The 16,234-nt window shown below is 46.6% G+C and overlaps 1 protein-coding gene across 2 annotated transcripts; it reads right to left on the bottom strand.

The window, feature by feature from the left end:
• Positions 1–1,271: 1,271 nt before the first annotated feature.
• LOC125510505 (nuclear transcription factor Y subunit A-10-like) lies at positions 1,272–5,188 on the bottom strand. Of its 2 annotated transcripts, none has more exons than XM_048675713.2 (6): positions 4,903–5,188; positions 3,994–4,255; positions 2,757–2,878; positions 2,564–2,632; positions 2,322–2,465; positions 1,272–2,138 (listed from the first exon to the last, which is right to left on the bottom strand). In XM_048675713.2, exons 2-6 carry the CDS (start codon positions 4,247–4,249, stop codon positions 1,746–1,748), a joined length of 984 nt encoding a protein of 327 aa, XP_048531670.1. In that variant the 5' UTR covers positions 4,250–4,255; positions 4,903–5,188; the 3' UTR covers positions 1,272–1,745. The 2 variants fall into 2 exon arrangements, with proteins under 2 accessions (XP_048531670.1, XP_048531669.1); XM_048675712.2 differs by having other exon boundaries at positions 3,994–4,259; positions 4,903–5,187.
• Between the last annotated feature and the right edge of the window lie 11,046 nt (positions 5,189–16,234).

Raw genomic sequence — 16,234 nt, 5'->3', positions numbered from 1 at the left:
TTTGTGTCCGAGTCTGCATGCACATTTCCATAGCCATTTGAAGATGAATTATTCTTCTTGTTGTGGGCATAGATGCTGATTTATAATGATTGAGGAAAACTTCTGTTTTTTGACCCTTGCATGCCCATTTGTCTTTCACTAGAACGCCTTGATTTTGCAGAAGGTTCTGTAGCTGAGTAAATTGGTTATATGCATGTGTGGACAAAGGTGTGTTGAAGGGTTGGGCTATGTCCATATGTTGTATCCTCAATTCAACAGATTGGGTATCATCCTGTGCATATGAATGCAATTCTGGGAACTTATGCTTGAGAGGCTGATCCAACCAACAGTCATGCCAGAGGACTGATTGTCCATTTCCTAGTGTGCAAACAGAGTTTTCCTTTATGTATTCTTGTAGCAGCTTCAAATGACTTTTCCACCAACTGGAGCCCTCCATCTTAAACCCAGGGAGAGAATCAGAGTAATATGTTTCCCATATTAGTTCCACCCAAGGCAAAGGTTGTTTGTTGATAGATTTTTGAATATTCTTCATCATCAAAGCCTTGTTATGTAGTGCCACATCTAATATTCCTAGACCTCCTTGAGCTTTTGGGTTGCATACTTTATCCTAGGCACTAAGGGCATGTCCAACAATCCGATGACCATACTTTCTCCATAGGAAGTTTCTCAAATACTTGTTGATCTGGCTGGTAACTGACGCGGGAAGTGCAAGGGTGCTCATGAAAGAGATTGGCAAAAAACAGATTTAGTGTGAAGAAATCTTCCATCCTATGAAAGCATGGTTGAGCATCCTGCCATCCTTCTTTCAGTTTGTTTACAGATTGGGGTGAAATCTTCAATCCTGAGCCTACTGGCACTTAGGGGGGGCCCTAGATATGTAAATGGAAAGCTACCTCTTTTGCATCCCAGGGTATTAAGTTGTGCAAAGAACTCCTTCACATTGATGGGTATCATGATGGATTTGTGGAAATTTATTTTCAACCCTGTTTGTGCGGCAAAATGCTTCAGCAGATTATCCACTTGCTCAAGTTGGCTTTGAATGGCAGGAAGGGTTAAAATTGTATCATCTGCTTACTGAATCACTGGAAAGTCTAGGTTGGAGTTTGAATTCAGAGGTGTGTGAATGATATATGAAGATCGCAGCCGTGCACATTGTTTTTCCCCTGGAAGGGTTTTATAATTGTTAAAGAAAATGGTGTTGTGTTTTTATTTGTCAGTGAACCGAGGAACAATCCCAATGTCAAATCAAGCTGTAAAAAATTGCAGTAATATCAAACAAACCGGTAACATTTCTAATTATTATGCAGACAAGCTTACAAATCATATATTGCGAGCACAATAGATTTAATGTCTTAAAGCTTATCAAAAACAAAACAAACAAAAACTCCAACTTACCCCAGTACATTGCCAAGGGCACAAAGTTTCAGACCCTAATAATACACCACAAGACCCTGAAGTTTGATACTTATTCTGAGTTCTGACACAGATACCTGATAGTACCACAGAGTTCATACCCGTAGTACACTGCTAGTGCTTCCGATACTATTTTACAGGCATATGGGGAGCCCCATCATCACAAGATCCCTGAGAACCAGCACCGGAGTTCTCAGGGAAGAGGTAATGCGACGTGGAAGGACACCCCAATGCAGTAGAGCCAAGAATGATTTGCCTGCAGACAACCAGACGGAGCCAGAGCCGGCCATGGCCGGCTCTTGATCTGGGTGCCTGCGTGTACCCCCCTCAAGTCACGCCTTGAGGAGCTCACAGCAGCCGTCGGCGGCCGTGGCCCACTTGAAGGGGGCGGATGCCCCGTGCTCGCCGTCCATGATGATCGGCAGCGGGGTGAAGAAGGGCGTCCGGAGGTGCTCGATGCTGTTGTAGTGGTCCACGTCGTCGTGGTCGTACATGCTCGACACCTCCGAGCCGGAGAGGCTCGAGATGCTGCTCCGGGAGTGCGGGTTGCTCGGGATGACGGAGCTCGGAGACGTGGCGAAGCGCGTGGGCGGGGCGCACTCTGCCCTCTTGCCTCCTCCTCCAGCGTCCTTGCCATTCCCCTCCTTCTTGGTGTTGAGGAAGCGCCCTCCCGTGCCCCTCGCCCGGCGCATCGCGTGGCGGTGGCGTGATTCGTGAAGATACGGCTGCGCCATGACCATAATCGATGAGGTAAATATTTTGCCTCCGTTTCAAAAAATGGTCATAAGCGGCGATGAGAGTATTTGAATGAAATGTTGAGTGACGTTTTTTTTGTTGGCAAATGAAGAGGTTTGTTTTCCCCGATCTCTGTAAATGACATGGACTTGGTGGTGGAAGTGCAGGCTTACCTTTCTTCCTTTCACCAGCTGATTCTCTCGCTCCACCTTGGCACGAGCACGGCGGCGGCGAAGGATGCCTTCATACTGCTTCGCATTCACGTAAATCGGCGCGTCAGCTGTTGCATTCAGTGGCAAGAGCAATCGGCCACCAGGCTACGAGCAACACAAAAAAAGAAGGCGGCGTTAGAGAATAATATCACAGAAAAAAGAAGGCTCCCAAAATAGAGCACACAAAACACACCAAAGCTTACCGTAGATTTCATCGCGTAAGTGGTAAGCAGGCCATAGCACTGCTCAGCTGAAGGATAACCAGAAGACATCTGAAACACATCTGGCAAGTTAGCAACTGAAAACTGGAGACATCCCGAAACAATTTTCAGCTGTAAAGTTGGACAAATTTCAACCATATTTTGAACATAAAATAGCAGTAATCGAAAAGCATACCATGGAAGGACCCGGGCCAAATTCGAAGCGACTGTTGTATTCCGGGAGCGGCGACTGCAGTGCGATGGTGGCGGAGTGCTCCATGGGCTTCTCTCCTTTGTTGCCTCCCGACTCCAAATTCCCTGAGCATCACAGTTTCTCAAAACCCCAACCACAAAAGTGTACTATGTAACCTAGATCAATTTTTTAAACTGCTAGATGCTGATGCTTCCTTATCTGCATTAGTATTATCGAAATGGAGATGTAAGCTTTATATTACTATACAGGTGAGCTCCATGTGGTTGGACAGACGTGTATGTTACTCATGGAATCTTTGAAGTGAATAGCTGTATCAGATTCCATCAAGAGCTACCGTGTAGCTGATTAGTATATGGTTAGACGAGGCCAAAACCAATTTCATGTTCAAAATGTCAAACAGTAACCATCAAACATGTGCCTTATCACATCACTGTAAAAGAAGCACATGTGCCTTATCACATTTTATTTTTGATAAAGGGCACTTTTATTGACTCATAATGACGCATCGCGGTAATATAAGCACGATGAGTTCACACCCGGCCTTCTGCATAACTGAGCACATAGAGATAGGGCATGCTTTCGTGTACATAAAAATAAATAGGGCTAATGATTGTGCGAACAAACACGGGAGCAGAATATCCAGCTCGGCTGTGAACTAATACCATCTTCATCAGAGAAAAGCTTATCTTAGTCAGTACAAAAATAACAAACTTGGAGACCCAACTGCTACGTCTTCAAAATATAATATTCTGATTGGTATTTTCTTTCATAATCTTGGGCTTAGGTAATCCGTGCCCTTCCAATATTTTGGATAATACTATAAAAGCAAGCCTGCAGCCCTCGTCACTCTTTAAACTTGTTCACAAGTCTTGTTCATCAGCACCCATCATACGCAAATTCATCTAGTAGTTCATACCAAGTTGTTGCATCATACATATTTTCTTCCGGGAAATTTTTTTTCGTCATATGAGGAGGAGAAAAGAGTGAAGTGCCATATCATTCTAAACTCACATGCATATCTTGGCAGAAGGGTCTGCCAAGATTTAAGATTTACTACATGATTATGGAATCCTATTTCAAACTAGGCCATGGGACATGTAATTCAACCTTGTGTTCACCGGCATGGTAGCATGCACAGATCCAAAGAAGCGATGCCAAATTCTTGCAATAGTAACCATTAATTCCACAAGCTGCTAGCAAGGAGGCAGAGCAGGCTCACCTTGGAACACCGAGAACTTGAGGACCTCAGGAGCCCCGCTCTTGGGCGCCGGCAGTGGATCCAGGATGCCCTGAGCTCTGGGCACGACCTGGAACTGGGCGTCCCGGCGAGGCTCCGCCTCCGGCGACGACGACAAGGCGGCCCCCGGCTCCCCGTACAGCATCTGGGACACCGTCCACCATGGCACGGAGGCTCCACCACCACCACCACCATTGGAGGCCTGCCCGAATCCGTCGTGGCCCTTGAAGCTCATCATCGCTGCCTAGCTTTGGCAAGGAAGGAATTAAACAAGAGTGTCAGAGGCTGGATTCTCTTCGGGCCAGGACAAGAATGGTGTTGCAGGATCTTTAGCCTAGCTAAGCGTCCAACCACCCATGCCAAACCAATAATTAAAGAGGAATTCAGAGAGATGAGTGTAGGAGCCGAGGAGGTGAAAACAAAAACGAGCAATCGCGGGGAATAAAAATTATGAAATTAAAGAACGAAGCAAGTGGGGAGGGAGGGGAGCTGCCCCCGAGAAGCAGGCAGGACAGATGGGGCAAGAACAGTAGCATCGAGATTCGAGATGCATGCCATGAGCTAGTGGATATGCCACAGGAAACGCGCAAGAAACCAAGACGCCGGCAGGGGAGACGACGGCCGAGATGAAATCCGAAGAGGCAGAAGAGACCGGGGCAGAGAGAGAGAGAGCCAAAAGAGGCGAACACGTTTTGTGTTGGCCAGAGAGAAGAGGAGCAATTTCCATGGCTGTGCCCACAAGGAGAGGAGATCAGCTTGGAAAGAAGAGAGCAGAGCCCCCCCTGACTTTCAGAAGGCCAGGGATTTTCCACCCAACAGCAGAGACAACTTTGAGCAGAGCAGAGCACTCGTACACGTATGGAAAACCGGAGAGGGGGATTTAGGACGAACCAGAGCGACGGCAGGGGCGGCCGGCGGGTGGTCGTCTGCGCCGCGGAGAGGGGAATCTATCAAGCAAAGCCCGCTCGCATCTCAGGCTCAGCTGGGGAAGACCATCTAATAATGGCAAGCAAGAAGCGGCACCAGAGAGAGGAGAGGAGATGTGGATGCAGGACTAGTATATGAATGAATGAATGAATGACAGTGGGGACGGACAGAGGGCAGAAACCAAGAAAGGTCTCTCTCTCTCTCTCTCCTCGGCCTCCCTCCCGGCTCGAGCTGAAAAGATGGCCACTAGCTCCTTCGGTGCAGCGGGCTTCCTTTAATCGCCTTTGCGCACCCCGGTCTGGCGCAACTTGGCGGTACTTTAGATTCCTGTAATAGCAGTACGGGCGCCGGAGCAGCAGGAGTACTACTTACTACTGGATCGATGATGAGCACGTAAGAATGGGATTGGACGATCGGCGATCGTGATTCTTCCCGGGACACACGCGCCGGTGGTGAGCCCGAGCCCGAGCCGTATCGTATGCCAAATTGGTGGCGCGCCTAGCTGGTTGGTGCTACTGTAGCTTGCCAACTGTGGGATGTTCTCCCTTCGTCCTTCCTTTTCCCTGTGTGCCTCCCTCCTGACTGAGAAAGGCACCGAGGAAGTAGAGTACGCACCAAATGTGGCCGCCGTGCGATGCCGGTACCCCTACATTTGTCCTCGGACCAACCAAACGGACCTAGGTTTTTCTTTTTTTTTTGAGGAACAACAAACGGACCTAGGTGATTGACATGCCTAGCTGCTCCTCATTTTCATCTCCGTCCCACTATCTTATTGATTGTGCTTCAGCGGACTCGCAGAAATGGGAGCACCTATCCGCGAAGAACTTTCAAGGTGAACATATTGTTCATCCATCTTCTTATTCGTTGTGTCCCGCGTCGCCCCCATCTTGGGCGATTCGGTACTGAGACGGCGAAGAGCGTGCTTGGGGTTCACCCAAACGGCTCTTCCGGCATGGCACGGTGGGGTGGCAGTTTTCTCCATGCTCCAGTGGTGGTGCCCTTCGGTAGAGGCCGGAGCGTCAGGATACACCGCGGTCGCAGTGCGGCTGTGGACGATCGCCGGATCTGGGCAGCTAACCCCGGGGCTTTGAAGGTAATCTTGCAGATGCACAAGTTGTCGGTTGGATGTTCTTGGGATGGATCCGGGTGAAAACCCGGTTTATGGTTGGTGGCCGGAGCCAGTGATGGTGACGCCCCTGGCATCGCCTTCCTTCATGAAGGCATCATCGAGGTGAAGCTCCCAACTCCTCTCCCTACCTCCGAGGGAAGCCCTTGATCAGTCGACCGGATGATGGCGCGCTCTTGTGTTGTTCCCTTCTTGGGGGCATCATTCTTGGAGGTGTGCATTGGCTCGAGGGACCAGTGGACGGTTTTAGTGGTGGAGTGACGTCCCATGTCACGCATCGATGATGTGGAGTCTTGGTAGCATGGCGTAGCAGGGTCTCGGCAACGGATGTATGATGATGGGCATGCGTAGGGCGGTGTCGTTGTCTAGCGCCATGGTGGCGTCGACGGCAGACCTGCCAAGGTCGATCCGTCGGTACCTGCTCTGAAGATGGATCGGCGAAAGACCGCGGCGACGGCCCCTCAGAGTGCGTTGGACCGGTGTGTGTCCCAGACCCGCCAAGAGGCTTGGCTGGGGCCTCCGGCTTTAGATGTTAGGTTTTGATGCGAAGTCTGTTTGGTATTTGGCTTGAATTTTTTGACACCCCTTCATCAAGTGGTTAGGAGTTGCGATAGATGTTGCCCTGATGGTGGCTTCAGACTTACCGATGTATTACTTGTAAGGTCTTTGTGAATAATTAATAAAATGGTTGCATGCATCGCCCAGATGCAGAGGACGGGGGTCATCCTCCTTTTCCAAAAAGAACATCTTCTTATTCCCTGGAACCTAGCTTTAACCATCTGCCGTCGCTGCCCCACGCAACTTGTGGCTCCGCTCTGCTCGAGTCATAATCTTCATCGTGCCGCTCCCGACCATCCCTCCAAATCGCCAGTGGCGGAGGTCGAGGGAGCGAGGGGTTGAAAAAACTTCATAAGTACCATTTTATATCCCCCTGCATGCTCCAAGGTTGAAAATTTTGCAAGACAACCTTCAATTTTCCTCAAAAAACCACATAGGTACCATTTAAATTCTTGGAGGTGTGCATTGGCTCGAGGGACCAATGGACGGTTTTAGCTATGGAGCGGCGTCCCATGTCGCGCATCATGGAATCTCGGCAGTATGACGCAGCAGAGTCTCGGCAACGGATGTATGATGATGGACACGCGTAGGGAGGTGGCATTGTCTAGCGCCATGGTGGCTTCGACGACAAACCTGCCAAGGTTGATGCGTCAATACCTGCTCTGAAGATGGATCAGTGGAAGACAACAACGATGACCTCTCAGAGTGCGCTAGATCGGTGTGTGCCCCAGACCCGCCAAGAGGCTGGGCTGGGGCCTCCGACTTTAGATGTTAGGTTTTGGTGCGAGGTCTGCTTGGTATTCGGCTCGGACTTTCAGCACCCCTTCATCAAGTGGTTAGGAGTTGTAATAGATGTTGCCATGATGGTGGCTTCAGACTTACTGATGTATTACTTTGTAAGGTCTTTGAAAATAATTAATAAAATGACTGCATGCATCACCGAGATGTAGAGGTCAGGGGTCATCCTCCTTTTCAAAAAAAATCATCGTCTTATTCCCCGCGGCCTAGCTCTAACCATCTGTCGTTGCAGCCGCAGGAAACTCATGGCCCCGCTCTGCCCAAATTATAATCTTCATCGTGCCGCTCCCGGCCATCCCTCCAAACCGCCAATGACGGAGCCTGGGGGAGCGAGGGGGAGCCATGCCCCCCCCCCCCCCCACAAGGTTGAAACTTTCTTGAAAAAACTTCATACGTACCATTTACCCCCCCCCCCCACCCCCCATGCCAAGGTTCAAAATTTTGTAACATACCCTTCAAATTTCCTGAAAAAATTGCATAGGTACCATTTAAATGTGTGTCCCCACCTGCTCCCCCCCCTTCCTTGAAAATTTTGCAAAGATACCCATCAAATTTCCTAAAAGAACGCATGGGTACCATTTAAATTTGTGTCCTCCCACCCCCTAAGGTTTGGTAATTTATTCCCCATCCCCCCCCCCCCCCCCCCCTCATGGTTCCTGGCTCTCGATAGCAATGCCGTCAAAATTTGATACTCTTTGCAATGCTCTAAATTTCTTTTTTCGGGGAAGCAGAGATGTGTAGTTTAACGGGTATTGGCGGGAATGGCTCAAGGCTTGAAAACATCTTCACATCATGCATTATGTACATTCTCGTATACGGCGGATTAGAGATGGAGGTTGTCGGCACAACACCAGTCAGAGAAGACGTTCCCGTCGCCTACGTGCCACTAGTGGTGTCTTCGTCAATCTTAAGGTGTTGTGCCGGCTCAGTAACTAGTGTATACGCGACGCTAGTGTATGTGAGCATCTACGGTTGTATTGTGTGAAAAAAAATCCCACATACGAGTGAAATTAAAGTTCATATTGTGGGGACGTAAGTTGGTTGGCTAGGTATGCTTTGCCTTTTTTTTATTCTAATATACACTTTTTTTTCTTTTCTTTTCCGTCCCATTTGCTTACACTTGCATGGGGCCCGAATTCTTATTGTGCGCCTTTTCTTTCTTGTTGTGAAAATGAAAAATCCCGTGCGATGTGATGTGATGCATGCCTTCACCCCACGCAAAGCGATTTATTAAGCAAACAAAGAAGAAAGCGGGGTGGAGGAAAAGACAAGGCCATTATATGCGCTGGGGCTTTTATAATTGACAAGTTGGTCCCGCCAACTCCCGGGAGATCTCAATTATTGGCCACCCGAGCCATCCTCCGATCCAGTGCCCGCTGCTACTCCAAACAAGCTGCGTGCATCTTTTTTTTTTTTTGGAACGGCTGCGTGCATCAGGTTGACGAGACTTTTCCGAGGCAAGGTCCCGGTCCTGCTTGGTCCTGGGCAATCATTTTATGATCCCCACGGCCACAGCTAAGCAAGCTTTGGAGGATCATCGGTGATATATATGTCCATCCTTCTCGGTAAGTTTTATGTTGCAACACATATTCCCTGCAAAAGTTGTTAGAGCATCTCCAATTGATGGTGTAGAATAGTACATCATTATCTTGGCATTCGAGTAAATTTACATCATCAAAAAGTGTTTTTTCACGTCACTAAAAACATCCAACTTCAAGAGATGATGAAAAATAGGGCACTAGTGCTCCAATAGACGATGTAAAAATGCAACGACTAGATCAATTTAAACATACCAAGTTCATTTGATGCAAACATAGTTCATACTACAAACATTGCAAAAACTAGATCATACCGAACTACTTAATACCGATTCTACTTGAACTTCGTCACCCTAAACAAAATACTACTCGTCGGACTTGGGGTCACTTATGAACTGCTCCTAGAACCCGTCGGTGGTGGGGTCGTCGGAGTCGTGGAGCTCGTCCTCCTCCATGTTGAACTCATTGGGGGTCACCGTTGAGGGCCCGACCTCGTCCTCCTTCTTCACCTGCTCATTCTTCTTCTCGATGCTTCCAATAGAACTCCAACTCATTCTGAACGTATTAGGGATTCTATCGCGCGAACCAAGCCATCATCACTTCATCACTCTCGCCAAGAGCAATGTGAATCCCCATCTTCTTCCTATTCGATCGGTCGTATGGTCAGATACTTCGGCCCGACAAACTCCTTATGATGCCGGTTTTCGATCTCTGGGAAATTCATCGGGCGGCCGAAACGCCATGCGACAACCTTGTACGCACGCGCAACCTCATCGGCGGACTCGAAGGTGCCAACCCATTACCGACGGTCGTCACACTGGAACTCGACACCGAAGTTGCCGGAAGGGCGTGGCTGCACCCCCTTGAAGCCCGCCTTGCCCTTGGACGGCTTCTTCGGCGGCATGACGGCGGCGTGGGCGGCCGTGTTGATGGGAGACGGCCGGACGAAGTGCGGCAGGCCGCTACAGAGGTCGGGCGAAGGTCTTCTATATGTATGGATATACACTCTTGATCATCATTCTCGCATATATTTAACCTTTCGCATGAAGTTTAGCTTTCAGTTTAAACATAATATGAAGCTCAAGCAAAAGCAATAAACATAGGCTCCAAATGCATGGAGAAAAAATCGAGACATTATCCACACATTTCGAGGCATGGTATTGATCCAATTCCGCTTCTTTGCTCGCTTTGTCGATTCGCTTGATATAACGTCGGTTCAGCACTTTGAGCGGCTTGAGGAAGTGCTCAACACTTCTCAACTTTTTGGACCGCTGAAGTTGGCAAGATTGAGACAAGTTGGTTGAGGAAGGATGTGAGATTGATATGAGCTGATTGAGGAAGGCAAGATTGAGAGGAGCTTACAAGGCAACGATGACGCGCAATGGGAAAAGAAGGGCAACGACGAGAAACTCGAGCGGCATGGGAGGGAAAGGAAGAGCGATGACGAGAAACTAGGGTGACACCACCATTGTTGTGGCGCTCAACACCATTAAGTGGGGGCTACGAGAAGCTGAAACTTCTCTCCTACCATGCCGCTTGGTTTTAAAGTGCACTCTAAAGAGCCCTATAAAACGTGCATGTTCTCATTGAATATCTGATCAAAATTGTTTAGGTTCTCTTTTTTTACTGCAAAACATGTAGGTTCTCATTTGCAATGTAGTACATATAAGTTGAGAGGTTAACTGCCCGTAAAGAATGTTGAGAGGCCAATTTGTCCACATATACTTTTTTCGAATGAGAAACTGAACACGAACAGAGAAGGTAAGACCCATAAAACATCCCAAGAAATAAATCAAAGTAAGTCATTGTGTCTGGCTTTGTTCTTCCCGTCTTTGTATATATTCCTCTATGTCTATGGTGGCAAAACTTAATAAGAGCAACTCCAGTACGACTGCCATATCAGTTTGATCGCCACAATAACTCGGTATGATGGTTTTGACCGAAAAGGCCGCCCTAGCAGAGTTGCCATATGGCCCCCGGTCAACATAATTTTTGGAGGGCGCTCCAAATTGAGCATGGAAACCTCTATTATTTTTGGTTGGGCGAGCCGATATAGCACACCTTCCATCCACCCAAATATTGGTGCCACTGAGATTTAAGGACGCATGCCCCCTTCTGCTACCGGCCACATCCCTGCACCTTTGTCGCTCGATGCAACCTTTGCTACCCGGACCATCGAATTTATCTTTGGTCGCCTTTGCTAAGCCATTCCCAGACCTCCCATGCTTCGTCGAAACCCTGCACCTTCTTTCCACCGTCCAGTCGCGCCACCCCTTTCAGCGCGCGACCTCAAGGTGTTTGATGGCTTGCCCGGAGGAAAATTTCCCAACCTTTTCTTGTAGATTTAGTTTAGCGACTCATACATTGATGTAGATGACACATAATTGACATTATGTGTAGATGGATCAGATGACGGAGCTAATATTTTTTGATGATTCATCGTCGGATTCAAGATTCGAGACCAAGAGTGAACTCATAGACGACAGAGAAGACGGGGTGGTATTGATTGTTGTTAGATGAATAGCGGCAACTTCTCAACGAAAAGGAAGCGTGCGTAATCATAGGTTGGTGATCGGCAATTTCAACAGAACATAATCGAAGGCCACAAGAAGCTATGCGCGACTACTTTCTTTCGGTTGTAGCTTCCCCTATGTACTTGTTCCGAAGATGCTTCTACATGATCGAATGGATGTTTCATAGAATTGCGACAACATGGAAGCTAATGAACCTTTCTTCCAGCAATTGATAAATGTCTATTGTTATTTTTTTTCCTTTTCAGAAGGTGACTCCGACACTTTGGATGATTGCATATGGCTATCCTGTAGATTCATGGGATGACAATCTTTACAATCATAGAGTGCATGAAATTGTTCGCTAAAACTATGTTGGCGGTTATTGGTGAGAAGTATCATTCTAGCGATGCATGAAGTAAAAGGCTGGCCTAGGATGGTAGGGGCCAGTTCTTTTGGTAGCTTAAGAAATAAGCTGCCTCCTCCCCAACTTTTCCATAAGCCACCTCCCTCATTCATTGGGGCTTCTGAACTAGTTGTGGGGTTACTAATTTAGAAGCCTCGACAAATTTTAGAAGCGGTTTATTTTTTTTAAGCTAGGGAGATGCAGCTTATTTTTTAAGCCGCCCAAAAGAAACGACCCTATAAGGACTGTTGATTGTATGCAGTGGAGGTGGAAGAATTTCTTAGCAGCTTGGCATGGCCAATCTACCGGGCATTGCAAGGGTCCAACAATAGTCTTAATTCTGTAGATTTGTGGATCTGGCATTGCTACTTTGGGTTGCCTGGATCTCTAAAAGTGCATCTAATCCCTAAGGTCGATTTTGATAATTCATGCCAACATATCTCGAAGAACTAACTATGCTTCAAGTTTATGTCAGATAAAGTTCTTCTTTGGAACAACAATGGAATGGAAGGTGACCCCTAAAAAGCTTCAAGACAAGTGTTGGTCAAGCCATGGGATTATTCATTTTATGTTTAGTGATCCAAGTTCACATTGAGTCCTTAGGCATGTCAATACTATCAAAGGGGATGAGAATGTGACAATGAGCTCGTTGCTCTAAGTGCTTGAAGATCAAACTCCAAAAACTCCTCAAACCACCTCAAGAATTTCATTGTATCCAGTTATCCAAATTCTACTCGGTGCCACCGAATCACTTTCATCCAGAGGCACTGAAACACCCATGTAGCCATTTGTTCCAAAACCCTAGTTCATTCGGAGCCTCCAACATTCCACTATGAGTCACTAAAGCGAGATGGCAAACCTTCTGTTCTCACATCAGAAATTCCGAGTGATTCCATTCGGAGCTTTCGAAGTGAACACAAAGAGTGTTCTACTAGCTAAGGTACTCACATTTGAATCCGTGACTGAAATCAAAGTTAACACTTTTGTTCAACTCGGAGCCAACAAGCCATTCCTATCGGAGCCTCTGAGTTGTGCGAAAAGGTGTGTAATGGTGAGATTTCTGGTCTTGTCTATATACACACCACCTATCCCACTAGTTCATTTTGAATCAAACTCCACTCCTATCATATGCTCTGGAAGAGAACTCCACCTGCTTATGGTGATTGCAAAAGGCAATCCACTCCAAGCATCCATCAACCTTTTGACACCTAATCCCCTATTTACTTTCCACTCCGAACCTTCTTCAAATACATAACTAAATCTTGAGAGTTTGAGTGTTGAGAAAATTATCTTTTGAAGCACAAGAGTAAGAGATTCATTGTTCAAGCAACCTCATCTTGTTACTTTTGGAGGGTGTGCGCCTTCTAGATCGGCTAGGTGTACTTGGAAGTCTTCAGGTTTGTGAAGAAAGCAATAAGTTTGTGAGGGCTTGGAGATCGCCTACTTTGTGAAGATCTATCCTAGTGAGGCTAGTACTTTGTGGGTGTAAACCATGATGGAATAGGTTGGTTGCTCCTAATAAGTGAACATTTTGTGGGTGAGTGTCCTCCGTCGATCGTTCCTTCATGGAATCTCGCAGCAGGAATCCTTTGTGATTCTAGATCCTTCATGGATTGAAGCCTCCAAGATACCATGGGGAAAATCTTCATCAAGCCTATTATTTTTGTGAACCTCTTAACTCTACTCCTTTACGTACTTGCACTCGCATGTTTAGTTTTTATTGCCTATTACTCTAGATATGCATGTGTAGGGTGTTCTTTAGATTACTAAAAAAGCTTAAAATCTGCAAACGATTTAAATTGGGAACATAATCCATTCTTGAGCTTAGTCCAACACAACATGATCATAGAAAATGATAGGGATATGCCATGCCATTGATTATGAAGATATTATCCGCAAAAAAAAAGGCTATGAAGATATTGACACAATTGCAAGGCCTCACAGTTACATAGGCTACATTCAAACATTTCTTGAGGCGTTCCGAAACATTGAACGCCGGATCTCCCATCACCAGCTTAAGTTGGATCTCGTTGAGCATTATTGGCAGCTAGCTGGGAGGCAATGCGCTTATTATTCTAAAATTTATATATTTTTACTTGAACAAATATTTGTTCGGATTAATTGTTGCATTTATATTATTTGTTGTATTGTAATAATATTTGTTGAATTATTGAATTGGTTGGTCTAAATTATTGTAAATAGGGCATAAAGCAGAAAACAGAAAAAAAAAATGTGTTCATGTATAGCCTGTGCAACATGCAAAACATTATGAAGCACGCTTCATAACCGTTATGAAGGTTGCCGACAGAACAACTGTGCTAGAGTTGCTCCAAGATCATGCATACACAAGCTGGACTGTAAACATAAGATTTTGCTCCACCTTTATTTCTACCATCAAGTACTACAGATCTGAACATTTATGTAATGATCTCACGTTCGAGTACTGGTACATAATCATTGAACCCACGGAGGTCTCTGCCGCTGGTTTTACCTCTATTTCCCATGGTTTACCGGGGATGCAAAAAACAGATTACTCCACACGATTTTTATTAACAGAACGAACAACATTCCACACGATTTTTCATGTAGATGGGCAATTAATAATCGTTGTATTCCCGACCATCATTCCTGGGGGCCTAGGAACATCTAGTACGGCAATCTATACGCTGCCTGTTCATGCTTAACAGACAGCTAATTAAGCGGCCGGCCCCATTAGTAAATAACACTATACTTGCATACTGCTCAAGGAGTCGGATCGCCCGTCAAGTCAGTGCAAAACGAGTAGATGAACGTGCGCGACAGTCCATTGATCATTAATCCTCAAAATAATCTAGCCAAAATATGTTAAGTGTTTAATATTTTTGGAGGAAAATATAGTAATCGATAAATTAGTGAAATATTTGATTCTTCGTGGGGAGTTTTCTAGTTTTGAAGAATTTCATTCCATGGTAAGTATATATTGGAAGTTGGTGCATTAGGGCATCTCAAACACGGATCCATAAAACGAACGTAGTATCCGTCCGCGGACACGAGTACGATAGTCGGCCATCTAATCATGTCTCCTAAATGTTCGTCCCACGTCCTGCCCCTGCCCGGCCCCTGTACCCCATCCCCGGCCTCGCCCGCCGCCCTTCTTTTTGTCAACCACCCCATCCCGTGCCTTCTTTTTTAGCAGGCAGGCTTGTCGTGTCATCGAGTTGATATTGTTGGCGGCCACCTTCTCTGGATCCTCCACCTTTGCTGGCTCCGGTAGCTCTTTGTACAGGTCCATGCAGCGACAAAAGGCGAAAAGCGTGGGAATTGGGGTGGAGGGCTGCGGCGATCAGAGCGAAAAGGGTGGGGAATGTGGAGGCTTTGGTGCGAAACAGTGTAGATGTGGCCAAATGTGCGCACTCCGAGTGGGGTTTTGGGTTGGCCAGGGATGTCAGAGTCCTACGTAGTGGAGGTCCAGACTCCCGCAAAAGCCCCTAGGTTTGCTTCTGGTTTGCGTGAAAACGGGCAAACGGATACGTTCATTTTGCATCAGTATTTTATCATAAATTACGACCATTCTAATGTCTTTTTCCTCTTAATTTGCATGTTTTACCAGGTGATGAAAATTGCCGAAAAACTATAGAAAAGGAGAAAATAAGACCATAGAAGAAATTATTTTTCCGAAGACCAAAAATCAAATAAAATACATATGAAGTTTTCTCATGAGCGAGAGCCAGGGGCCTGGCACTCCAGGAATTAGTGAATGGCATGTCGATGTAATGATGCCTTCATTTTTCTGGCCGCAGATGGATGTGCAACCCTCCATGGGCAAGGGATCAAAACCCCTCCCATGTCGCTGCATGATATAATACTGGTGAAAAAGCCTCATGGAGGGGATGATTGAGGGAGTCCTGAATTAGGGGGTCTCCAGACAGCCGGATTGTTAGACTATGAAGATACAAGATTAAAGACTTCGTCTTGTGTCTGGATGGGACTCTATTTGGCGTGGAAGACAGGCTAGGAAATACGAATATGTATATCTCCTCCATTGTAACCGACCTTGTGTAACCCTAACCCTCTCCGGTGTCTATATAAACCGGAGGATTTTAGTCCGTAGGACAACATACAATCATACCATAGGCTAACTTCTAGGGTTTAGCCTCTCCGATCTCGTGGTAGATCAACTCTTGTAATACTCATATCATTAAGAATAAATCAAGCAGGACGTAGGGTTTTACCTCCATCAAGAGGGCTCGAACCTGGGTAAAACATCGTGTTCCCTGCCTCCTGTTACCATCCGCCTTAGACGCACAGTTCGGGACCCCCTACCCGAGATTCGCCGGTTTTGACACCGACATTGGTGCTTTCATTGGGAGTTCCTCTGTGT

This window comes from Triticum urartu, chromosome 5A (genome assembly GCF_056163025.1).
Source record: "Triticum urartu cultivar PI428250 chromosome 5A, HENAU_Tu73, whole genome shotgun sequence".
Lineage (NCBI taxonomy): Eukaryota > Viridiplantae > Streptophyta > Magnoliopsida > Poales > Poaceae > Triticum > Triticum urartu.
Note: the sequence above shows the minus strand (reverse complement) of the source record. Positions and strands in the feature narration are given on the sequence as shown.